General features: G+C 41.0%; 1 protein-coding gene and 1 long non-coding RNA gene across 6 annotated transcripts in view; one reads left to right on the top strand and one right to left on the bottom strand.

Moving 5' to 3' along the window:
* Nucleotides 1-19,170, bottom strand: part of PDE7A (phosphodiesterase 7A) — a 78,718-nt gene extending 59,548 nt beyond the window's left edge. For 3 of the 5 annotated variants that reach the window (XM_075141742.1, XM_075141739.1, XM_075141744.1), the window contains exon 1: nucleotides 18,483-19,169. In XM_075141742.1, the coding sequence (XP_074997843.1) occupies nucleotides 18,483-18,620 (138 nt within the window). In that variant the 5' untranslated portion in view covers nucleotides 18,621-19,169. Of the gene's footprint in view, nucleotides 1-18,482 lie in introns of all 5 variants that reach the window. The other 2 variants (XM_075141738.1, XM_075141741.1) reach the window with 1 other exon arrangement.
* Nucleotides 19,171-19,427: 257 nt separating this feature from the next.
* Nucleotides 19,428-20,938, top strand: LOC142078737 (uncharacterized). The gene is made up of 2 exons (XR_012672337.1): nucleotides 19,428-20,334; nucleotides 20,779-20,938. It is a non-coding gene; the product is annotated as an uncharacterized LOC142078737 (long non-coding RNA).
* Nucleotides 20,939-25,978: the final 5,040 nt, after the last annotated feature.

Raw genomic sequence — 25,978 nt, 5'->3', positions numbered from 1 at the left:
AAATAGTCCTGCTAATAATCACTTGCCATATTTGATATTTATCCACATTCCTGAAAAAATTATTTTTGGGGAGAGGGGGAGACAATGGGGAGGAAGGTAACCTGGCTTTCTAGAATAACATTTTTTTTGTACCTATGGTGAAAACCAACAGGCAAGCTACCAAAAAGTATCCAGCACTAAAAGCATTGAAGCATCACCGGATCAGGAGAGAGAAGAAATGAATAACTAGAAACAATGCATGATGTCAAGTATTACACAGATTTATATCTTAAGCTTTCCAAATAGCCAAGAACTGTAACACACCTAAATGGCATATCAATTCTATAATGATTACCAATGAAGTAACAGGCCCATTATATCTGTTGATATAAAGGGCTAATTCACTACCTACAAAGACAGTTTAATCTTTAACAAAATTGATAAAACTATCTTCAGTATCTTGATTTAGGTACCTTCTAAATCTACGGAATCCTCCTCAGGTATGCCATCAATTTTTTTTTCCTTGCACTCCTGTCTAGATTTCTGCAGAATATCAACAGCCCGCAACTTCATTCATATGTCACAACAAAGGCCTCTAAGATATCAAGGATGCCAGATTCTGGATCTGTGTGATGACGACTTTACATTAGGTTCTTTACTGTGCTGGTAAAAGAACAGTCTGTCTGTTGATGGAACCAAAATCATTAAGCCACACAAAAAGTTCCCTGTAACAGTACAGAAGAAATGTAGTTAGGCATTAACTGGTGAGGCTCTTTCTGTCCCCCAGCCACCCCTGAAAGAGCAGATCTCAAACTCTCGTAGAAATCCTCTGCCAAGAGACTGCTTCCAGGAATAGCACCAACCCATGCCAAAATACTAGCAGAATAGTATACTTGGTTATAATATAATGGCTAAGATAAAATCCTATTTCAGAAAGCATAAAACACCTGAAAATTGAATAATCACCCACCATTTTTATGATGCAACATTTATCAATGTTTGTAATTTAAAGACACTAAAATAAGACTTTCACTTCCCCTTTTTCCACCAACAGAAGAATACCAACCAAAGTTAATTGTTACAGAAACACTGAGCATTTCATCTGAAATGTTAAGAATTACTGAAAACATGCAATCTTTAAATGAAAGCTGAAAAAAGAGAGGCTGAATAAAAATTCAGAAGAGGGCATTCTCTTAATTTTAATGCCTTCCACTAATATGAATAGAAGCCTGGGAACAAAAAACTTGTGTATTCCAATAGCTGTAATTATGATGCTTCACCTATTGTACTTGAATTAAAGCAATAGGATACAAAAATAATTTTTATTTGCCATGACACACAAAACATTTTTTTAAATCAAGTTATTTAAATCAATACTATCTGCAAATTATAATGAATGTATCATACTTGTATCATAGTTAACTTTTAAGGAAAGAATTTAACCAGCTTTTGTGAATTTGGAAACTCTGAGACAGTAAAAAATATTCAAGTTGCAACTGGAGTTGTTTACATTTGTCAGTAGAGATACAGCTTCTGGAGCGCTGCTCTGTAAGCTTTCAATGCATAGCCGTGCCTATATTCCAGGCAACACCAAGGCAGCTAGTATTACCCATAAAATCAGTTACTTTGCTTTTCCAAATAAAAAACAACACAGACCCACCAAAAACCAGCCTAGAAGTTTACTTGAGAGGAAAACGACATTTATTTTTCACTTAATCTGCATACCCTGAAACCAGTTTGCAGAAAGAAACCCAATACTGAAGACATTCTGTAGGTCTCATCTTCCAGAAGGGAACTTAATCACCAGCTTTTTCAGCTCCCGTTCCTCCTGCCCAGTTTCTTACAAGCGCACTTTCCTCGCCTGTATGTGAGGTACCACAAATTCTCAAGTAACTGACATCATTTCCAAAGACAAATCACCTAGATGGCCAGAAAAGCTGATGAAGAAGATACAGTACAGCCATACCAGCTTCATTTGAATGCGTGGGAAGAACTGGCTCTGGTGCCAACACATTTATGTAATGTGGTCCCTGCAGATGTTCAACTGCTTTGAGTTGTCAGCTGGCTTTGGAGATACACATCACAAAGCAGACTGGCAATTTAAAGAAGAACCCTCCAGGTGGTGGTGTGTAGATTTTTACATGGCAAGACATCTCGAGAAACATGTTGGGATATCTACCTTATAGAACAGAAAGCTTTAAAAACCTCAATGACACATTCCACCATGGGCTAATTAGAATTAATTTGTGCCCCATGGCCTCAAGAGCTGCTCTTAGAATACTTAAAACTCCTTAATCATCTTCAAGAAGGCATCCTTTTGCCATAATTCGGTCTGTGATTGCAGGACAACTTAAAGTAGCAAACCTGAAAATTCTTAATTCCAAAGCTTGTCCATCCACACACAACATTTTTAAATGCCTTTATATCTTGTTGAAGTGTGTGCCTGTGTATGTGCACCTGGCAGAGAGAGAATGAATGAATGATCTAGTCTGTCCCTTTACCACTGACAACAGAAACCAGCAGAGGGCTGCACTTGGGCCACCTTTTGTACCTTTACAAAGAATAAAAGGACAAGACCAAAGCATGCATAGTTTTTAAATACCGCTATATAGGAACTCCTGTCTCAAATATTTGAAAAATCTACACAAGGACAGCCCCCCCCATTTTTTTTCCTTTTAAATTACAGGCTCTGCTATGCATTTTACCTATCTTTCCTGCTGGTTTTACACATTCAAACAGCTTTTTTTCTCCTTCACACTACTGTTGAAATATTTTACCTCTGTGTATTTAGCATCAAAAAGCACAGCTCACACTCCTCCTAAACACTATACATTTGCCTGATGAATTCTAGTTAAAGTTGTGAGGTTAAAAAAAAAAGCATTCTTCTTAGACAAGACACTAGGAGATACTAACTTCTATGTGCTCCATTTTGTGAGTATGAAGGACCGATTATTGGAGTTTTCACATAGTATAATGAAGAGTCAGCATTACCAAGCACAGCCCTTATGTGTCTGTCCACTAACTAGCTTCATTCAAACACTGCTTGAGAACTTTAAAAACAAGGAGCTTGGCAGTCCTTCAGTCTTCCCTTACCAGAATGCCCATTAAAAACAGTCAAACAGAATAATTTGATACTTAAATACCTGAAATGTACTCACGAAGGTGAACATTCATGAAAGATAAATGCAGTTCCTTCAGCAGGCCAACAGCATTTTAATGCCCATGGAATACCAAGACAACATTTTATTTTAAAGCCCACTAACCAGAGATTCCTTCTCCAATCTAAAGAGGTAGAAGTCATCATGTTGCTCTCTGTAGCAAAAACCATGCCCAGTAACCAGAATAACGCATGGCTGCTACTGGAGGCTTAAATAAGTGTTAGAGATCTAGCATAAAAAACAGCTATTATGAAAGACATGTCCTTATCTCACAAATAACCATAAATGCATTAATTTCATTTAGTGAAAAAGCAATATACTATTACAAGAGTACACTGCAGTTAAAAGTGGAAGCAACACCAAGGAGTCTAGCACTAATGCCTGCTACAGTATCTGCACCAGTAATTCTGTATTACTGGTCCTGTGTATCTGCACAGCTGAGATGGGGACAGAGATGCTGGAAAAGATGGACACTTCAGCAGCACCCTTCAACCAGATCACACAGGACATGAGAGGTCACTGTTATTAGGGCAGAGATGACAAAGTCCCTTATCTCACCTACCATCCTTGTATAATTCCTCAGCCCTAGAGCAGTGGTTTAACAGTATTTCAATTCCTGATTTTATTGTAACATTATTTTTCATAACAGTCCTGAGAGAGATTTAAAATGCAGACAACCCTTGCACATTTCAGCCAAGTGTGTGTGCTAGCTAGTTACACTTACATCTAGTTCAGAACTTATCATGGTTTAACCTGGGCCGGCCACTGAGCACCACGCAGCTGCTCACTCACCCACCCGCTGGGTGGGATGGGGGAGAGAATCAGAAGGGTAAAAGTGAGAAAAACTCATGGGTTGAGATAAAGACAGTTTAATAGGGAAAGCAAAAGCCATGCACACAAGCAAAGCAAACCAAGGAATTCATTCACCACTTCCCATCGGCAGGCAGGTGTTCAGCCATCGCCAGGAAAGCAGGGCTCCATCACGCGTAACGGTTACTTGGGAAGACAAACACCATCACTCCGAACGCCCCCCCTCCTTCTTCTTCGCCCAGCCTTATATGCTGAGCATGACATCATATGGTATGGAATAGCCCATTGGCCAGCTGGGCCAGCTGTCCCAGCCACGCTCCCTCCCAGCCCCCTGCACATCTGGCAGGGCATGGGAAGATGAAAAGTCCTTGACTAGCGTAAACATTACCTAGCAACAACCAAAACATCAGTGTGTCATCAATATTATTCTCACACTACATCCAAAACACAGCACTATACCACTTAATAGAAAGAAAATCAACTCCATCCCAGCCAAAACCAGGACAGAACTGCAAACTGGAAAAAAAAAGAAAAAAGAGTATTTAGGTAGGGTAAAACTCACATAATATTTAGACCTGCATGCTACAAAACTAAAGAACATAATCACTTCACTAAATATCCATTTTAACTATACAAACTTTTCATATGCCTTCAGAACTGCACATCTCCTATCTTTGTTGAACCTGAACATTACATTGTGAATGCACCAATGAATTTTCACTTACATGTTTCTTTTTCCTGAACTAGAAAATGTAGGACCATGGACTGATAAAACAGTAAAAACCTGCAGGATGTCTGGGATCGAATATAAAAAAAGAAGGTATTAAAAAAAGTACTGCAATGATAGGATGTTAATTGCTTTGCCTGCATATAAGGTTTTTTTGCCAGGTCAGTTTGTTCATGGGATGAAACCTGACTTTGAATTATTTCTGTTCAAAATGGGTCTAATTAACCCACATTAGTAGTTCCTTGTAGTCCTCTGGATATCATTGCTCTGGTGCTTTTATCAAACCCCTTCCAATCACTAAATTGTGGACTAAGGACAAAAGCACATTTCACAGTCCCCCTTTATAAAGTATTTCAGGCCTATACTCCCTACTGGTTGACCTGGGCATTCAGAAGACTTGTAGCAGTCAAAGGAAGAGTAGGGTTTTGGGAAAAAACTACAGAAACTAGAAACTGTAACGATACTCCCCATCTGAATGCTCAGTAGAATCAGGATCATTTCCAAAACCAGGATTCTCTCTCTTTCCCCGTGTCCTTCCCCATGTCCTTCCCTTTTCAAGCTAAGTCACTTCAACTCTAACCAACAACTACCTCTCTTCCCCAATTACTGAGCACTTTAACAACCATGCTCCAAAAGACACTGTCACTCCATAGTTAGAGCACAAGTTCTTACATTTAGTATTCGATCTTGTGCCCACCCACAGTCAGCCCACAATCCAGAGGCAGGGCTGCTGAAACTGCCGGTGAATTATGTGCTAGGCACACCTCAAATGCAGCCCCTTTATCCCAGTCGCATGCAGGCAGCAGTCCTGGGTCTGCAGGAATTACAAGGCAAAGCAGCAGCACAGGGGGCCCAAACTGGGAGCACAGATAATTATATCATCTATGAGACAATACCACTGACCAAATGGACATGAAGCAGTTTGCATCCTTGTGAGGCCCCAAGAGAGGCTTAAAACACCACTGCAACAAAAGAGTTAAGAGCTGTCTCACTGCTCTGGCAGTGCTGGAGACCACTATATGGTTTCAACAAGGGTAAGAAAATTGATACAGAGACACTGAAGAAGTGACTGAGAAGCAAGCTCAACGTTGGAAACCGTAACTCGGCAACTATTGCCTCACTGGAGGCCTCTCTGTACTGTGTAGGCGCTGCCATACTCTCTGCAGCACGATCTTTTTTTCATCCTCTGCAGAGATTAGTGGCACAGCCCATAGCCACTAAAGAATATTGTTTCATGAGAAACGGGGATGAAAGTATATACCACTACGTGATAACACACACAAGCCTAGGTGTCCATGGAAGCCCTAGAAGTCCACAACTTTCTCCTCCTGACCAGAGCTGCTTCCTTCTTTTTCCCAAAGCGATTAAATCAGTGGAATTCATAAAAAGCAGAGATCTGCTTAAAACTTTATTACATATTACTATAATAAATAATCCATATTTTTGCAACAGATCCATTTCCTTCATTTACCAAACTCATTTTCATTGGCATTTTTGGAGTAAAGTGAAATACTAGGCCCCATAAAAACACCTGAAACTTTCACAGAGAGTTTGAGAGGCTGCATCTGGGCCTGGGCCACCAGGTAGGAATGTGAAGAAAGCAATGCCCCAAACCAGGCAGTAGAGGTGAGAAAATACAACAGGTAAAACAGATGGGGATCAATGTGTGCATTCAGCAAAACCATACTGCTTTCAAAACAATTTCACAAAATGCAGAGGTAATATTCTGCCATCGAGCACTTCACACAAATTATGTTCACCTTCTCCGAAGGGGGACAAACCCCGAAAGGCACTGGTGACACAACTCTAGTACACTGCCTTTAGTCAGTTCTCATTCTTTGCTCTCAAACATTACAAAGGAAAGACCTTACACAGCGTCTTCTACAGCAAACGTGAAGAGCTACTAAGAAAGGATGCCCATGTACATCACTTTTTCCACCCTCAAGTTTTACTTCATCTGCAGACCAATCATCTACTACTGATCAATTCTCTTCTCACAATGCCAGCATGCATGAAATGGAAGCCAATACATTTATTGCTGCAGCTTCTTCTCTTCTATCATGATCCAGCAAGTGTATCAGCAGTACAGCCTATCTTATCTCCTATATGTCGACGGTTCCTGGGAATGTTCTCACACTGCTGCACTGGGCAGACAAGCACATGGCATCCAAAGTCCCTCAAGGCACTTCTCCCAGGACAGGGGTTGGGTTCCACTCAGGCTCCTAATGAACCCACCCACAAATACCTCCACAGAACTGGATGCACTTCAGGCTGGGATTCAAAATAATTCTGCCAATCAACATGATCAGCATACTGTGTGCTCTACTAAATTCAGCAGAAACGGACGGCTGAACAACTGTGCACACATGTACTCAGTCAATCCAAATTTGTTTGACTTGGCAACTCAGTAACACAGAGAACAGCTATTACGGTATGACTGTCCTTGGCCTAAAACACGCTTCAGGGCAAGCTCTACAAAGTTTGAAGGAGATATCTAACAACTAGGAATCTGGAGAAAAGGGAAAAAAAAAATACTAAGAACAACAATCCCAACAGTTACCTGACATCATCCCAAAGCACTTACAACAGTGTAAAACTATATGCCTTTATCTATTGTTCTTTCTGACCAAGTGCTTCTAAAACTTACTGTAAATGATAAAGGCTAGCCATCTAATAAGTATAAACTTCTGGCTTAGAAAGATCAAGTGAAAGCAACAAATATTCCAGAAATTGATAAATTTAGGATATGATTTTGTCCTGTGACTTGCTGGACACAGGATAACATGGTAGCAAATGGTACAATGTTTTTTCTCTTTTCTGAATCTATGCAGCACCCACCATACCCTTATTCAGTTACCACATTTTCATACAAATCTATATATTTGTTTTCATATATATACACACATACATATATATAGACACACACACACCCCCACATACACAGACTAGCAAGCCCCTTTAAGTATTCTAAGCAGTTCTCCAAAGACAAAAGACAGGATTGATCCTCATGTTCTAACACATTTCATTTATAAACTGTAACAACCATAGCTACTTTTCAGTAAAAACTGCAAAAAGGAAAGACACTTCCAGTTCCACATGAAAATAACCTTTCATTTGTACATTACTTCTAAATATACTGTTCATACACATGAGAAAAACAAAAACAAAATTTCATATTTTGAAGAAGTCTTTTAACCCACATTTCCCAACTGCATGTTTTACGGTTCAAAAAAGAGGAAGAAATACAGATTCTTCTGACTTAATGTACTTTATCAAGCACTTGTTCAAAGGTTAACAACAACCTTTTAACATGTTCTTTTTACCAAGTCAAATCTATCCAATATCTGAAAAATACAGAAGAATAGACTCATCTAATAAAGATGAAATTACAGATTTTGAAGTTACGTGAATACTAATGTATACACGGCGTGCACAATGTTTTTTCAAGAATACTAAACAGCAGAATACAGTGCATTAGTTAATTTGAATAACACCAGGGAATATTCACCCACTCTTGTTTGGGGAGAAAGTTAAACAATTCCACACAGTTGTCAGCTGTTCTGGACATTCCTCCAACTGCAGTGGAAACAACTTCAGTCAGTGTTGCCACACATTGTGCTGCCTCTGACTGCATGTCCCTGTTCCTTCCCTTACACCAACGCTCCTCAGATCCTGCAAGAAAGCCAGGGAGAGCCAAATAAGCAGAAAATTACTGCTACAAAAAGGAAAGGGCCTTCTGCTGCCATAGCTTGGTAAACTAGCTTTGTGCAGGGTCAGAGGAATGCACATGTCAGCACAAGAGGAAGAGTAAAGATATGCAGCTAAAAGCAATTACTGTGCAAGCAATACTGCTTATATTTAACACCAAAAGCGCCTTGGAACTATGACTGCAGGCATTAAATAAAACTCTTCTCTGAAAAAGAAGAATTTCTGTTTAAAATAATATTAGTATAAAAACTAATGGCTCCAGTCAACGATAATTATCAACCACCATGCCTCTCCAAGCACTAAGCACAGCATCAAAGAGTGTCAAACAAGGCAGAATTAAAGAAATTGCCCTCCTCTTTTATGACACATTAAACACAAAAAACATCGTTCTGAACTTTAACAATCTTAATTTGAGGAGTGTCAGAAACAAAAACCTTCTGTAACATGTGTATTACTACATTAAGAAATTAGCTTAAGACATATTCTTCAGCTTATTGATCTTTTCCTCCTCCCACCCTAACCAGACCCTCCTCCACCTTCAGCATAAGAGAAAAATTTGACTCCCTGGCTCCCAAATTGGTTTCAATACAATCAGATTTTTTAGTATATAGCCTCTTTCCTACGCTCTCATATGACTACAGGTATTAAGGATAAAGAAAAGTCTTAAACTTCATTAGTCATAATAGCCTTTCCTACTTAGTCAACCAATCACGAATAATAACTTCTCGTCTAATCCTGTCAAATCATCTTTCCTAAAAAGCTCGTAAAAATGGATTAGCCTTGTAGTGCACAGCAGATTATTTCACTTACAGTCTACTGTATCAAAAGGTGATAGGCGAAGAATTTTAACCAAGGGCCTTTTATTAAGACACAAAACATCCCTTCGGGCCTCAGCTTAAGTTGGAGGGCACTGGCAAAAATAATACCATAATATCACACGAAAAAGAAAAACACCAAGATAACCATAGCTTCAACCACTCAACACTCCTAGGGAGACGAGGTCTTTCTCCTCCTTAAAAGAGCCTAAAACTCAATACTGCTCACAGAGTACAAGCCCAACTCACTCCCTGCAAGCAAAACTTAAGGAATTTAGTACCTGCAATTTGCTCTGTTTAACTTCTAGTCTTCATTTATGGTAGGTTGCAAAATTCTCACAATAATCTGAAGTTACAATGATATAAGCAGGGTGACTATATTCAGAAGAGAATCAGGATGCTTTTTGAAAGGAGAAGGAAGAAAATTGGGGTGGACAACAATTTTTTTGGAAGTATTTGGGACATTATGGGATTCTCAAGGTAAAAAACGCAAGTTCACTTTTTTCTTTTTGTTTTTTTTTTGTTTGTTTGTTTGTTTGTTTTTAAATTCAAGCAATAGATAAAGTTCTACCATTTCCTCTGTCAATTTGTGGGCTAAATACTAGATGTTTCATCTGGACAAAGACATAACCAATTTATTTTGTCCAAATGAAAACAAGCTAGGAAAAGCTGATTAAATATATTGTTTAAATCTAGTGAAAAGTGCAGAAATTCCTATTATTACCATGCTAAAGGAAATGTAGCTCAGACTTTACAACAGAAGAAATGACAGAACAAATCCATAAAGTTACTCTCTAGATCTCTCACAATAAGCAAGAACATCAAAGAAAACGCCTCGCCTTTACTTTCATACATAGATGTTTTGTATTTAGCAGTCTCATACCGTGTTTGCAGCTGTAAAATAAACTGTATGGATTTTTCTTTGCCCAATACCAGAAAGAGCTCAATTACAGCAGTTGCTGAAATCTAAAGCCTAAAATTCTCAGATAACAATCAAGGAAATTTAAGTACTCCAGACTTTTTGAAAACTGGTTACAGGTCTTTACCATTCCAAAAGAAGCTAAGACAGGGCACTACTGACAAGACCACCACCACACATACACATTTCTGGAAATTGCTGTTGCACAGGAACTTTACTGAAACGTTCAAAAAAAAAATGGAAGTGCAAGTCCATGCCTGACTAAATGTGAAACCTCCTCATCGTGCTGTCAACTGCAACAACAATATATGGAGCATATTAGCTACAAACATAAAGCAAGAAATAACACAGGCCAGTGTCACTCTTGCCATGACAGCTAAGGTCCCTCCACTACCAGACTACACTATTAAAAAAACAGTATTTTTTTGTAAGAGTATTAACTTTTTCTGATCTCGATGTATAACTGAGTCCCTCAGGAAATCACTTGCTTGTCAGCATCTCAACACCATACATACCTCAATTTCTAAGACAACTAAGAACCACCACATCAGACAGAGCCTGCACACAAAGATGCTAAACCTTTCCTGTACCAAAGCTGATCTGCCTACTGAAGTCTCAAGCTTCCCATTATAATCTTTTTCCCCCCCAACCTTGGAATAGGTTCCTGCATCTTTTCCTTTGTTTTTTTGCCCCCTCGGGATAGACAAGAATTGACTCCTTGCCCTAAAGTGGGCAACCAGTTGTATTTCACATATATTAAATATCCAATTTTACTAGTCAGAGTAGCCTCCACCTATGTCTGCTTTGGGGGGGTGAGGGGGAAATCACTGGTAGAGGAAACAACTTCTTTCTCTCCACATATCTCATCTGGCAGCAAGGAGGGGAGAAATAGTAAAATCTTCTGCTAATACAGAGCTATCTTCATTATTCCCATTGCAGCATACTTTTTCTGATGCTCAGGCAGGCAGAGAAGGAGGGCCTGCTGCAAATTTTGGCTCCTTCATGCTTTCAGCTAGGAGCTGAGAAAAGAATTTGCCCTCTACCTTGCGATGAAAAGCAGACTCCAGGAATCTCTTTAATTATAATTACTGTGGGAGTGTGGTCAGGAAGATAATAAATCACATTGCCGTATCACAGGTGTACAAAGCGGGGGGAGGTGGGAGGAAAACAGGAGTTAGATTGCTGTAACAGAAATAATAAATTCTCAGGGTATGGAAGGGAGGAGGGCAGGGAAGGTGAGATAACAGCCACAAATTTATTTTCAACCAGAAAGAAAACAAAACATTTGGCTACAAATTCCTTACAATACACCTAGGATGCAAACGTACAAATAAACAATTCCCCAACTAACCCTGAAATCCAGTTTTCCAGAACTGCATTTTTATTATAAAGTATTTTGTCTTTGGCAGGCTGCTTTGCTGGATTACATGGGGTGCTTATTTACGCTGCAGTTACTTGTTAATGACATAATCGGAACAAACTGAGGAAAACTTCACATCTAATGAAACACAAAGTCTTCCAAGTTTTCCTATGAGGATTTCTGTGCATAACACTGAACTGGAATTTGAGAGGTCTACGTTCAATTCCTGGTCCCAGACACATGCTTCCTGTAAGACCCTACGTGCATGTGCATGCACACATCAAGCATTTGTATTTGGTTATACAAAAGAATTTTCTCAGGTAGAATTGAACATTTCATTTAGCTGTGAATGCACACAAAGGACTATTTGCACTGAACGCATTATTTAGTATGATTTCCGAGATCAAGATTAAACTCTTCAAGTTTTTAGCATGCCCATGCTTAGTCCTTCATTTACAAGGAAAGGACATTCTAACTAACAGAATATACTACATTCCTTTAATCATATAAGGAGATACATGAATTTACATCTTAAGACACCCAACTGTACAAATTCACATGTGGAAAGTATTGATGTGTGTTAACAAAGATTTACACAGTAAAGAACAACCAAGTGACTTTGGTTTCACACTTCGGGGCGGGGGGGGGGAATCTAATTTGAGCTGCCAAATTACTCACTATTTCCATGCAGATTCAGTGAATTTTTAAGAAAGGCAAATACAACAGGTTTAATCCAATCCAAAAGGTGTTTCTTATACATGATCCATAGCCTGACAGGACCTGGAAATAGTGTCAATGAATCCGAGATCCTCTATGCTAGAAAATGACTGAGTATATTCAGAAACCTACAATTCTAGCAGAAAACAAGTTGAAACTTGTAGATACTGAGTGATGAGGGAAACACAAGAAAACAATAAGCCAATGGTCATTGACATGACGGAGAACTGTTCTAACAAATCACCATTCTAACTATTACAAGGGCTTTTTCCCCCCCACAGGCTTTGCAGAAAAGAACTGAAGAAATAAGGATTCAAACTGCAGATGTCCTCAACATTATTTTACACATGCCAAAACAGCAGAACAACAGAAATGTCAAAAAATTACATTATTTTTATGATACTTTATATTACCTCATAATTGAGCATATTACCATACTGACTCAGAATTAACGCAGTTTGGATACTGTTGCTTTTCTCAAGGAATCTAAAAAAAGCGGACTTACTTAGCAAATACAGTTTTGTTTTGTTTTTAAAGAAAAGCTGCTGAAACTGACATCCCATACAAAACACTTCTAATTCCAACAACCAGTATTTGCATTACATTACTACATTGTTAGTTCACATAGAATATTGAATATTCATATACTAATGCCAACTTCTTTTTAAATTGTTTTATGGTTAAAATTCAGTATTTCACAACTTAAGGGGCATATAGCTACAATCTCTCTTTTCAAACCAATTTCTCTTTAAAGATAGCATCAGAAAATTGAGGTTCATACAAAGCACAAGACATACTATTACACAATCTGGACAAAGAAGAATTGACTCCTGATGATTTAAGACAATCTAATTAATGGGGACTTTAAACTATTATTCTGCTTAGATCTTACATAGGCAATTATAGGCATGAAATAAGTTGCTATGACCTTTTGCAGAATGAAAGTACCAATGTTGCTTTACACTACAACATATGAAAAAGTTAATTGGTCATAAAACTCAGAGAGCATTTTAAAAATGAACTGCCACATAAAATTACTGTAGTGCATGAAATCCCCAATCATAACTTGTCTGTGCTGTGCGTAGAGTCAGTCTCTGCCTCTCATATGAATAGATGCAATCTCAGCAACCAGACACAATAAATACAAGATGAAGGGAATGGCAAGCATAGCAGCAACACACAGAATTAATTCCAGAGGCTAGGAATCACATCATGAAAATTATTTCATTATTTTGACTTGTTAATTATTCATGCAGCAGAGATATGGGAAATGGCAGGAGAAAGCCAATAAAAGAGGAAGCAACTGAGAAACACTGATGGAGAGGATTAGAAAGGTATAAAAGAAAAGTTATGAAAAAACAGTGGCTGACAAAAGAAAGGGGTTTAGGGCAAGGTTCCACATTCAATAGCAGGGCCAACCCAAGGCATTCTTCTGCCTCCCCACCCCTCGTTACTCCTGGTCTAGCATTGTGGCGTACTGCTTCCTCCTTACTAACAGGCACAATCATTTGTGAAACTCTACTACAAATCAGCCAGGGCTGAAAAATAACCTGATTAAAAAAAAAAAAAAAAAAGAAGTTGACACAACTAAGAGGAAAATGCAGGAGCAGAAACGAGCAGTTGCAAGGGAAAAATAGGTCATGACAACACTTCTCAGCAAAAAGGTGCAACCGTGGGATTAAAGACCAATGCCTATGTTCAGACCATAAAAATACATCTCTCAACTATGTCTTGTAACTTGTAATGCTACATGCAGAGCGAAACATGTTCGGATCACATCAGGTGACAAACACTGAAAAGAGGAGTTGCACAGCAAAAGGTGGCCAAAGCACTTGGCTGATGTTGAGGAATACATTTTTCAGAGGAAGCACGTACCCTTCACTGAAGAATCCACCAGCGCAGTATGCTTCAGCCGCTTTTAGTGACTTTTTTCCCCTACTGTGTCCTCTTTAAGTTAAATCTAGGATTTCACGTGCATGATCTGTAGTCTACTGTTCAGGTGTTTGTAACATGGAGAGTCACAAAGCATGATGCTGTATTGCTTAAATGCATGAAATGGAGATGCAATAAAGAGGGATCATGAACTAGATCAAATATCAGGTAGCAGTACATGGTACTAACTGGTACACAGGTAGTGTACTTGGTACTTCAGTACACTTGGTACTTCAGGTAGAGACTTAGTGCCTACATTTCTGAGATTCAAATGGAGTCTTCTATTATTTGCTCCATGCCCTCTTCATGCAATTTCATCCTTAGGAGATACCTTCCTTTACCATCATCAATTTCAAACATTTAAGGACAGAAAGGCCAGTTCTATTCAGACTCTGCAACTAGATACTACTGATGCCATTTTTGGAGGCACTTTAGAGAGTGCAGAATCAGTTACAAGGTAGAAGGATAGAAATGAGTCAAAAATAGCAGGTTAGGCAGTTTTCTTACTCATTTGTGATATGCTTCTCACAATTCAACTTTGAGGGGGGAGAGTGCAACACAGCACACATAATCTAAAAGTGCTTGCAGCTACGTTTGTAAAATGGTTTTCATTATAAACCCTTACTCATTAAAAAAAGGCAGACTAAAAATTTTCACACTAAATAAGTACAAACAGTTTTAGAAACTCTTTTTTACTACTGTTAACACCACAGATTAAAAACCAGATGAGGCAAAAAATCCAAAATCGTCCTCTGAAAGCTCAGCTTTAATTTAAAAAACATCGTTTTGTAACATTTGCAATGAACATGCTAAACGTACTACTTAACATCCACTTGATCTCACAGGGAACCTAAATTCAATCTCACCAGTGTGAAATGTCCTAGTCATTTCAACAGTTACCCATTCAAGTGCCCTTAAAAACAGCTTTTAACACTAGCATTTAAAATTATTTCATGTTCAAAGACAATTATTAAGTCAAACAATTGTATAAACCCATACAATAGCAGCTTTTCACTTGACTGGACTTGAACAATAAATATCACAAATAACCTCCACGTAACAGATTCACTTTTACTATTTTTGCTGTTAATACTTTGAAATTAAAGAGAAGATGACCACAGGGAAATAATTCATACATAAAAGAAAACTGCAAAGAGAAAAGGACTAAGCTTTTCTCTACATTTACTGGGGATAGTAACAGGTGTAAATCGCCACAAGGAAGATCTAAATTCAGTATTAGGAAAGAACTTTCTTAGGACAAGAACAGTTAAGCACTATTAACAACAGTTAAGTTGCCTAGTAAGATTGCATAATTTCTATTATCTGAGGCTTTTATGGGTTTCAAAAGCTTAGTGGTACCATCCTTTCCTTTAAATCAGTTCTGACAAACTTCACTAAGCCTATGTTATTCAAAGAAATGGTAGGCAGCTACCCAGTTTCCTGCTTGTGTTAGTTTTCTGCTGGTTTAGTGAACTGAATCAGCAAACACCTGACAAGCATCAGAGATGGCATAAAGGAAGTAGTAATAATACATGCCCAATGTCAGGACTTTAACCTTCAGCAATAATGAGTTATGTCAGCTCACCGCATCTCAGAAGACTGTATCTTAAAAAACAGATTAAGCAAACAGATTAGACAAACATCTACTAATAATACTGTAAGTACAATTTATCCTTCCTGGGGCTGAGAGGAGTAGACCAGAATTCTTGAGGTAATTTCCAGCACCACTTTATTTAAGCTTTAAAAAAGCAACACAGAGCCCATTTTGAACCCATTTAGTGAAACTTTAACAAAATATAAATGGAAATTTCACTTAACATATTAAGAGAGATAAATATTTGCCTGCTTAGCATTGTCACAATTAAATGCTATGTCTAATGTAGCATGCATTTGTCTCACCTGTATTTCCCATGTAAAATAACTCCTTGCTGAAAGGATAAGCGTGAAATGTCTTAAGCCTAAATTATTTCACTTTTAATCTATAAGTGTGAATTCAATTTTCAAGACCTTCGTTTTTAAGAAAATCTGCTAAATGTGTATTAACAATAAAATGCTGGCTGTACATACCGGCTTCCTGATTTTGCTAATACACATCTCCAGTTTTACTCCTATTGCTCAAAGCTAGCCCAAGCAGAAGACTGAAAACGACAGAGTGGTAAGTGTTCAGACCTCTCTGAACAGCAATGGAACTGGAATACTAGGAGTCTTACATGAGACCTGCAAGGTGAAATTAAGGTTCAGGAATTACATAGAATCATTAATCTCACTGGTGATGTGTCTTAGTCCATCATTTACACCAGCCTGTGATTGTAGGTCTGGTAGACATTCACATCCTATTATCTGTAGGAGACTTCAGAGAAAGGAAAAAAAAAAAGGTAAAGACAGCAAAACATAGCTGTACTCTAACCAGCTGGCCGATATTAACAAAGATCTCCTCACTTAAATATCCTAATTCTCTTTTATTAATGCATAAGTTTATTTCTCTGGTTTACTCAAAAGAAATACTACTTGGTCAAGCACACACACAGTTTTCACTTTTTTACAAGTTATTCAAGCACCTCTCCCTGTGACTCACTAATATACCTGCAGCATATTGGTCAGAAAACAAGGAATCCACTGAGAAGCTTGAAAGTTGGAAAAAAAAATACTTAAATGTCAATACCATATTTAATTTGATAACCTTGTATACACTTCATGCGTCACCTAGTCTGGAGACCACACAGAAAAGGAACAAATACAATATATCACCTTAACCATTTTGCCTATTCCTTTTCCCAGAAGGCCATGAATGCTTCAAACAAGAGAGACTCTTCTCATATTTGCACAGGACAAAACGTGCTAAATTAGGTCGGACTTTCAGGAAGATTTATACGTATGGAAAAGTGACCGTCATCAAGTACAACTCCGATCAAGCAGTACAAGTAGAAAATATCCTACCCCAGTTGCTACATGGAAAACTAATTTGTCATAAAAACAAAGTTTTTGTCAATTATTACATTCACACTCGGGGAAGGGAGGGTTGTCAACATACATTCATCTTCATTTGCTTACTAATAATTATTTCCATATGCATTCAAATTCCTGGTCATTAACACACTATTTTGTTGATTCTTCCTTCCCAAACATACACATGCCTAATGCTCACATACACACAGAGCTTCACGGCTACCAAACCAGGGACAAAGCCAGAAGAGACTGGTAGCTCTATATTTTCTACATATGAAGCAGAGCAAGTCATGAAAAAGCAGAATAAATTAGTAAGCCCAAAAACATAAACAACAAAAAATGATCATTACACATGTAAAGAGTGAAGACAACATCTTCTGTAGGGACAGCATAGTTCAGAGCACTGAAACAGACCTTTCAATCTAGACATTATTGTAAATCCCTAGAAGCCAAGACTGGGCAACTTCCCACCAAAACACATGCTTTCCACCATAATTCCAAATTTTCTCCGGAGACTTCCGTCAGAATATGATTTTATCACTGTTTGCTGGAAAACCATACTAACGCATATTCAGAAATTTAGGGCAGCGCTCAAAAGAAAAATCTCCCTTTTGTCCTGATAGTTATAATGACCCTTTTTGTAGTATTTCCAATACGATCACATGAAACAAAATACAGTATAGTTCATCTTGTGACTGATGTAATGTGGGCAGGAAACAATACCGTGGAAATGAAAAAGCCAAGGATCTTTGTCTCTTTCTAGATGGATTGCCAAGTCTTAATAGTTGGAGGGAGAACTAGCTTAGCATCCCAAATAAAATACTGCAGTGCATGTTCATTATTTCAGTAAAGTCGTTGCAGCTTTTGGCAACCCCATAGGAAACTTAGACCCTTCAAAGAACGCCCAAGCTAAAAAGCTAGAAAACAACCCTAGTTTAAAAATTACAGAAGAAACAAATAATTCACTGGCTCTGGAAATAAACCCCAAGGAGTTCACCGCTCGCATTACAACCAATGCTAAAAAGATAACCTTGACAATAACCGGCCATCCATAAACCTATAAAACGCTCTATTTTCTCGTCACCACCGCCGGTATTTGGCAGCAGACGGAGAAGGCGCGACCGGCGGCTCGGCCGGGGAGGCAGGCCGCTCGCCCCCGCCGCCGCCCCCCGCCGCAGCTCTCCGGGCGCCCGCGGGGGCAGCTCCGCCGCCAGTCCACCCCCGCCACACCTCTCCGGCACCACCGGCTCCCTGCCGACACCGAAACCAGGCCCCGGCGCCCGGCAGCGGCACGGCGGGGGCTGGCCAGGGCCGCCCGCGCGGGCAGGGGGCCGGCGGGACGCCGAGCCGGCGCAGACCCCGCCGCCGCCACGGAGAGGCGGGAGCCGGCGGGCCCGGTGGCGGTGCCTACCTGCGAGAGCTGCCGGGGGTTGGGGCAGCCGAAGAGCGCGGAGCTGGAGCTGAAGCTGATGGCCCCTCTGCGGCTGAGGACGTGCTGCGGCACCGGCCTGTCCAGCGGCAGCACCGGCAGCTGGTAACATACTTCCATTGAAGAAGCCTCCGTGAGCCGACCCTCCGCAGGGCAGCGGCCTCGCCCGCCGCCGCACCTGCCCGCGCAGGGCTCGCCGCAGCGGGGCGGCGGGGGGGAAGCCCGCGGCGAAACCCCGCGGGGGCCCGGCGCCTCCTCACCGCCCCCGCACCCCCCGGGGGGTCGGGCCGGGCCGCGCCGGGCCCCGGGCCTTTGTCCTCCGCCGCCAAAGCCTGGCGGGAACCGCCGCCGGGAGCGAGGGGGAGGCGGCGAAGCGGGACGCCTCTGTCAGCGCCCGAGGCGGCGAGTCCCGGCCCGGAGCCCGCGGCCGCCGCCGCTCCCTCGGCCTCGCTGCCGCCGGCGGGAGCCGCTGTCAGCCCCGCTGCCCGGCACCGCGCATGGAGGCGAGGCCGGCCTGGGGGGGCCGCTTTGGGTGAGACACACGCCGCGCTCGCCCCTATTGTCCGGCACGGCCGGGAGGAGGCGGAGGAGGAGGCGGAGGCGCCGCCGTACGGCCCCGCTCCGCCGGGGGGAAGGGGCCGGGCCCTCGGAGAGGGGACCCGGGGAGGAGGAGGGGGAGGAGGAGGGAGAGGAGGGAGAGGCGGAGGAGGAGGAGGAGGAGGAGGAGGAGGAGGAGGAGGAGGAGGAGGAGGAGGAGGAGGAGGAGGAGGAGGAGGAGGAGGAGGAGGAGGAGGAGGGAGGAAGCCTTCGCCCCGCCCGCCCCCACTCGGAACAGCCCCGAGCGCACTGGCCCAGAAGGAGGCACAAGCCCGACGGACTCTGCGTGGGTCGCGCGACTGGCGACACGCAGAGCGTCATCACGTAACTACCCACTCTCCCCTTCCTCCCGCCCGCCCGTGCGCAGCAGGGTGGCTCGGCGCCGCCAGCGGGCCCCGCGCGCCACGGCAGGCGCATGCGCCCTCCTTTTCGCGCCTTCGGTGGCGGCCCTGGCCGGCGGCGAGGCCGGGGCTGAGGCGGGCGGGGGGGACGGTTGGGCTGCGCCACGCCCCGCGGCGCTGCCCGCGCAGAGGCGGGAGGAGGCACTTCCCTCCCTCGCTCCCTCCCTCCCTCCTTCCTTCCCTCCCTCCCTCCCCCCTTCCTTCCTTTCTTCCCTCCCCCCCCCCGCCGCCGGGCGGGTTAAGCACGTGCCGCGACTGGCGCTGCTCCGGCGAGGCCTGAGGGAGCCAGGGCCGGGCCCGGGCGGCGGCGAGGGTCGGAGCTCCCGGGCGGGGAAGGCGGTCGTGATTCGGTGCCGGCGTTTTCTGTCAGCCCTCGGTCCCCGCCCCGGGCTGTGCCCTGAGGGCGGGGGGGAGCCTCGCTGAGGGGGCGGTGGTCTCCCCAGGGCGCGATCCGGCTTTTCCGGCTGCTTCCGCGGGAAACGGGGCAGCGGTCGGTGCGGCCGGGCCTCGAACGCGCAACTTGCGCGGCTGCTCGAAAATCAAACGTGGAAAGGCAGTTTTGTTTAAAATGCATCATCTATCAAAAGCAACACGCGGAGGAGTTCGTATTGGCATTTGAATCCCTGATGTTCGTTTTTTAAAGTGTGGAGGGGTGGTTTTTTGCAAGACGGAGAGGTAAAACGATGTAACTTTTGTTAAGGTAAAAAATGAGATTCCTGGCAAACCACACAATTCCGGAGTTGGACTTCAAGGAAGAAATAGAGAATAGTTTGTGAGGTGATCTGGTCCATGGCTGTGTACACCACATTAGCTGGGACAGCTAGGACAAAACTTTGGTTCGTTTTTTAGGACTAAGTCTCCCTTTGTCTCTCCCTGCGGCTGCTTTTTTCCATCCTTTCATATCTTTTATTTCTCCATCATAAAAAAATCCTAAATATAGCATGATAGGTAAGGGAACGTTTCTGTTCTTTGAATAATATATGAAGTGCCTATACCCACTTAAAAATCAGATTATGCAAAATTATTGATAGGATTTAATTTTGTATAATACATTGTTCTTCTAAGTGCTTGCTTACTGACAGAAAGGTTTAGATTTCACATGATAACATTTATAGGCAATGACATGACTTTGGAGAAACCCATTTTGGAAAGAATAGGTGGTTTGTATGGAGGATTTTCATCTGTTTGAACTAGTTGTAGAAACAAGTTTTATAGAGGTGGATTGATGGCCATTTTACTCTGAGCTACGAAGTTAACAAACGCACCTCATTCTTTTGCAGAACTGCAATCCCACATTGTCTCATGGATGGCCACAAGGACATACGGACACATGAGAGAGGACACTGGATCAACTGCCTTGTCTTAGAAGCTTGCTTCAGCTGTTTTTCTCCTGTTTTGTGAAATAAAAATGTCACGAGCATTCACAGTGTGATTTTATAATACATGCATGCAATAATTCAAAATATATAATAAGCACATAATAATTCACATTAAAACAACATACTCAGCCTTTTTTTTTTTCCAGTAATTAAGGTATGTCAGGTTTTCTTCCACATTCTTTAACAGTTTACTCATATTTAGCCTGCTTACATTAACTCAATGGTGCATTTAAGTTACTGATAGAACTCCACCAGCTTCAGTGGAGTCAGGATTTCGCCCCCCCATTCATTTTTCAAAATTACTTTTGGTTCTTTCCTACTAATAACAAATTAGTTTTCTGTACTCAGGTAGGATGGATTTTTACTCCAGTCAATCTAAAATTTAATTTATGAACAATATATCATGTTTTGTAGTAAAAAGGAGCATATTCTTACTTTCACTGAATGTACATAGTATATATTTCAATCCTACAAGGTCAAACTGTAAATAAAGATTATTGATAATGTGTTTTATGATTGCTATCAGCTCTACGTACTTTCCATCTGACTAGTTGAAACTAGTTCTTTAAGGTCATATTAGCGCTTAGTCTGAGCCAGTATATCCTTAAATAACGTAATCAGCGTTTTCCCTCGGTAATAATCAAATTATCTTTGATCTCTAATTAATGTTATATAAACACCTTTAAGGAATCTGAAATACATTCTTGCGAAGTAAGCATACATTTTCCAGGCAGTGACTGATTCCATAAGTGTTCTGCTTTCAGGACACAAATTACTGTTTTTAATAAATACATAAGTTACTAATATTAGCCAGGTGATGATTTCTTGTATGAGTTTACGAGGAAGACTCCCACATCGGGATGCTAGACAAAGACTTAGAATTACGGTGTAAGTCACATATTTTCAGCCTAAATACGTTTGTTACAAAAAGAATACATGTTCTATGCCTTATATATCCTGCCTATTCTGTCTGCTGTTTCCTCTTGCTGCCAGTTAAGAGCTTGTAGCACGTGAAAGAGGTTTTTATTTATTTTTGTTATGGAGGTATAGCAACACCAAAGTGTTCATTCACAGCATTTTGTTTGAATTATGTTGTTTTCCTTGTGGACCGTGGAGTTCTTTGAGCACCACAGTGCTGCTCTTCTTAAATGCGTAATATGACATCATGAGGTGCCATAGTTGACCTACGTCAGCCTTGTGTATTGTGGCTTCTTTATCATGGCAGGTACAGCCTTTAATAGAGACTACACATCAGAATTTATTCAAATTTAGGGAGCGTTAATAAAGTTTCAATGATACTTTTCACATTTACAGTTAAGGTCTTTTACACATCGTTCTCATTTTCAGGGTGCTGTCTAGCAAAGAAGCAGCATTGCTGATGACCGGATTGATCGCAAAGAGGGGCACTCATGTGAAACTGGAGAGATGGAAGATCACAAAATCGGAGTTAGTTTAGTTTCCTGGTTACTATGAAAAGAGGATGAAATCACACAGGTACACCAGCAAGACATTCTGCTGGGCTAACCGCAAGCACTCTGGGGCACAGCCAGCTAACACTGGCAGAACTGGACAGTCTGAACAGAAGAGGATGCTTTTCCCACATTCTTGTACAAAACAGAAAATAAGGATCCTCAAAGGTGTTAGCATGCTTGTACTTTGAAAACACCCTAAGAACACAGGAAATACTTATTTGTACAGGTACATGATCAAGACAAGCACAAGAAAGTTTTTAGCTTTTCTTCTTACCTGAAGAAGTTACATGGTATAAAAGGCAAGGTTTATTTCTAAAGACAGGAAAATGTCTTTTCATTTGTTATATCCTCAGTAACTACATTTTTACGCATTGTTTTTGGCATGTGCCGTTTCTCTGGCGCATACCCGGATACATCCCTTTTTTCTACCCAGAGTTATTGTCTGAGTGAATACTATAGATTTCCATAGGACTTCCAGACATCTGGCAGCCCAGTTGAAGCATACTCCTGTCCCTGTTTGGTGTGTCCCTTCCCTCTGCCTTGCCCTGGGTCTGCATCGGGCTTGGTTGAATTTTTGTGGCAGTATGACATCCTTGACTCCTGTTTGGTTTGCCATCCCCTGCACCCCCAGATTGTTTTCTGCAGAACTTTGAGCCACCCACTCAGTCCTTCCTGAGTGGGATAATTTGCACTTGCCTTTACCTGAGTGCATTGTGATTTCCTCAACCCATTTTTTTTGGTTGGTCAAGATTGAATACTAGTCCTGTCCTTCAATATACTTGCAGTCTTTCCTGGCTCTCTGTCATCTGCAAATTTAATAAGCATGCTCTCAAAAACAGTCAGGTCAACAGTGAAAATTCTCTGAATGAGGGAGTCCAAGATTTGGAAGAGACGTGAAGAATGATATTTAGTATATCCTGTCAACCCTTGCTAACTCCTCTGGGAATGGTTTCTAACCATTTTTGCACCCATATTGCAGTAGCTTTATCTACTCTGTGGCCCAGGTTCATCTTTCCTAACTTTAAAGACTTATCCTAGAGAGTAGTTGCCTAAGGCTAATTTCACAGTCAATAATTAAGGGAAAGACGGCAGGCTATTCAAGTTATTCTTTGAAGTTGTCTTTCTCTTCACTGAAAAGAAGGAACACAGCCTGGTCTTTCTCCTAATTTAGATGCTTGGGTTTGTGTCGGTGAAGTCAATCAGATGAAGTGGGATAGGTGATTTTGTTTGTGGTAGTGTCAGGGTGGACCGTGTAGAAGGGCAGTGTCAGCGAAGACGAGCTATGTCACGTGTACCGTGTTCCCATTAGCTACAGGTTTTGTCACTCTGCTGGAGAGGCAGATTAAATTGGTTTGACTTGCTTGAGCAGACTGCTGGTTTACTTTGCTTCGATTTCTGGTATTTTGAATATTATATTGAAAACTATTTAGAATATTCTCAATATTTGTAATAACTTCAGTTTCACTAAACTGACATTGGCTGATGGGCACATACCAATTCTGCACCAAAACCAGCAAGCTGGAGCAGAAAGTTAAAAAGAGTGATCCCAGGAGATTTGAGTTGTTCTTTGCTTCCAGCTGTACGAATCCCCTTCTATGCTTAATTTAAGACTGGAGTTCTACTGACAAGTTATAGCCTCCAGAAACAGGGACTGACTGTGCAAACAGGCTAACAAAAGTCAGTTCTGAACACAGCTGCAGACTGTCAAAAGTTTTGTATCCGTTCAAAGACAGCTTTTTGTAACTCCACTGAAGATATTGGGAAAAACAGCGTGAAAAGGTGATTCTTTTCACACTCTTATTCTTTCTTAAATGCACTTCTAGAAAACTTGCTAGAATGCACACAGCTTAAATGGCCTCAGCCACTGAAGTTCTGGTTTTCTCAGTGATTACGGTTAGTTACAGTAGTGTTAAATGACTAAGGGCGTTGGTGTCAGCATAAGCCTGTGGAGAAAGCTTCTCTTTGTGTCATTTTTACATGCATAATAACAGCTGATGCACAGAATATTTTTAATATCGGAGTGGGAGGATATGAGAACCCCAGGTGCAGTTTCAGAGGTGCAGCTTACAAGTTTAATGGTGTTATTAGAAGCTGAAAATTCACGGCTTTTTGTGTTGGTAATGGAAGTGGGTTTGGACCCCTGTGAACAGACGTAAGGAATGCATTACACATTCACCAGCTGAATAATTTCTCAACGTACCATTCAGCGTACAGTACCTGGTAGCCTCTGTGATAAGCTGTAGAGCATCAATCACCCGTTCTGTCTTTAGAAAATGTAATGGTTTGTTTTGATTTAGTTTTGTAACTTTTTTTTATGTTTTATATGTTGCCCCAATACCTCATTAAAATTGCACATCCTTTCTAGATTTCTTTACATGAAGGTATAATTTTCAGCACAGTCTTAACAAGGATTTTTTAAAGCAATTTTGACTTGTGTTTTAACAAAAATTAAGTAAGCAGTCCCATAATTAGGGACTGAGAGTTAGGTTTGGATTTGGAAGTTGTATTTAGGTTCAAAAGATTCCTGGTGTCCCATCTGATTCTTTGCTGGCCTATTGGCATATGGTAAAGGTGTCTTGTAATTTTAAAACTGAGAATATCAAATACTGCTAGAAGTGAAATAATGAGCTAAAGTTCCTGCTTACCAACTAGGCTGAAGCAACAGTGTCTTATTAATCTCACTGTGTTGTGTTGTCAAAAACTAAAGGAAAGCAGTTTCAAAAATGAGACCTTTCTTAATAACACTAGAATTTTTCAGACAAACAACATTGTAATTTATTTCTGGTTATATTAAAGACGAGCGCACTCTCTTGTTGCAGAAGCTTATTTGTATGAGAATGTAGAGTAGTTGCTTTTTTATATATGCTAAAATTACTGGAAAATTTCTAGCAACAAAAAGGACACATTAACAACAGTCTCCCTTTGGCGGATGAAGCAAATCAGAAACGGGGACTGGAGTAACTTGCAGCATTTGCACATCTGATAATTTGGATGACTACACCCAGGAACGTAGCAGTCTTTCTCCTACACCTACCTTCCTCTTGCACTTTGGCTTTTTTAGTATTCAGTTTTATTTTTATTGAAGTGTCATTTTGCGCAGTTATTCCCTCACAAAAAGAGTTAAGTTGAAATAAATATTAACTATGATTAGAATTAACAATTACATTCAGAGGATCACATTAGTAGTAAAAATGTATGTTAATTAGTATTCAAATTGAATTACTGCGTTATATTCCAAGTACTTATTTTTTCTGCCTTTTCAAAAAATGCCTAAATATACTACTTCAGTTTCTCCATTAAATTTGAGCTTGCATCAAAAATTAATCAGGTATTTCATCTTTTTGTGCTTGCTTTTTAGCTAATTCGTGGGACTGCTCTTCTATCAAAACCTATAGCAGCAGAAGATAATCCCATCTAGATGAATAGTAGTGAGAGGATTAAATATTTGCAGCAACTCATGTTTCTCCACCAGGTAGCATCCTGACATTTCTTTGTGAAGGAAAGAACGTGTCGGGGTTAGCATTAGCATGACTTCTCCTTGAAAGTCTGGAAAAACATCTGTCATTCTGCCAGTCTTCCCATTAGCTACCTGACCAAATGCAGCGAGAAGATTTCATTACTTTCAAGAG

This window comes from Calonectris borealis, chromosome 2, assembly GCF_964195595.1.
Source record: "Calonectris borealis chromosome 2, bCalBor7.hap1.2, whole genome shotgun sequence".
NCBI classification, from domain to species: Eukaryota; Metazoa; Chordata; class Aves; order Procellariiformes; family Procellariidae; genus Calonectris; species Calonectris borealis.
Note: the sequence above shows the minus strand (reverse complement) of the source record. Positions and strands in the feature narration are given on the sequence as shown.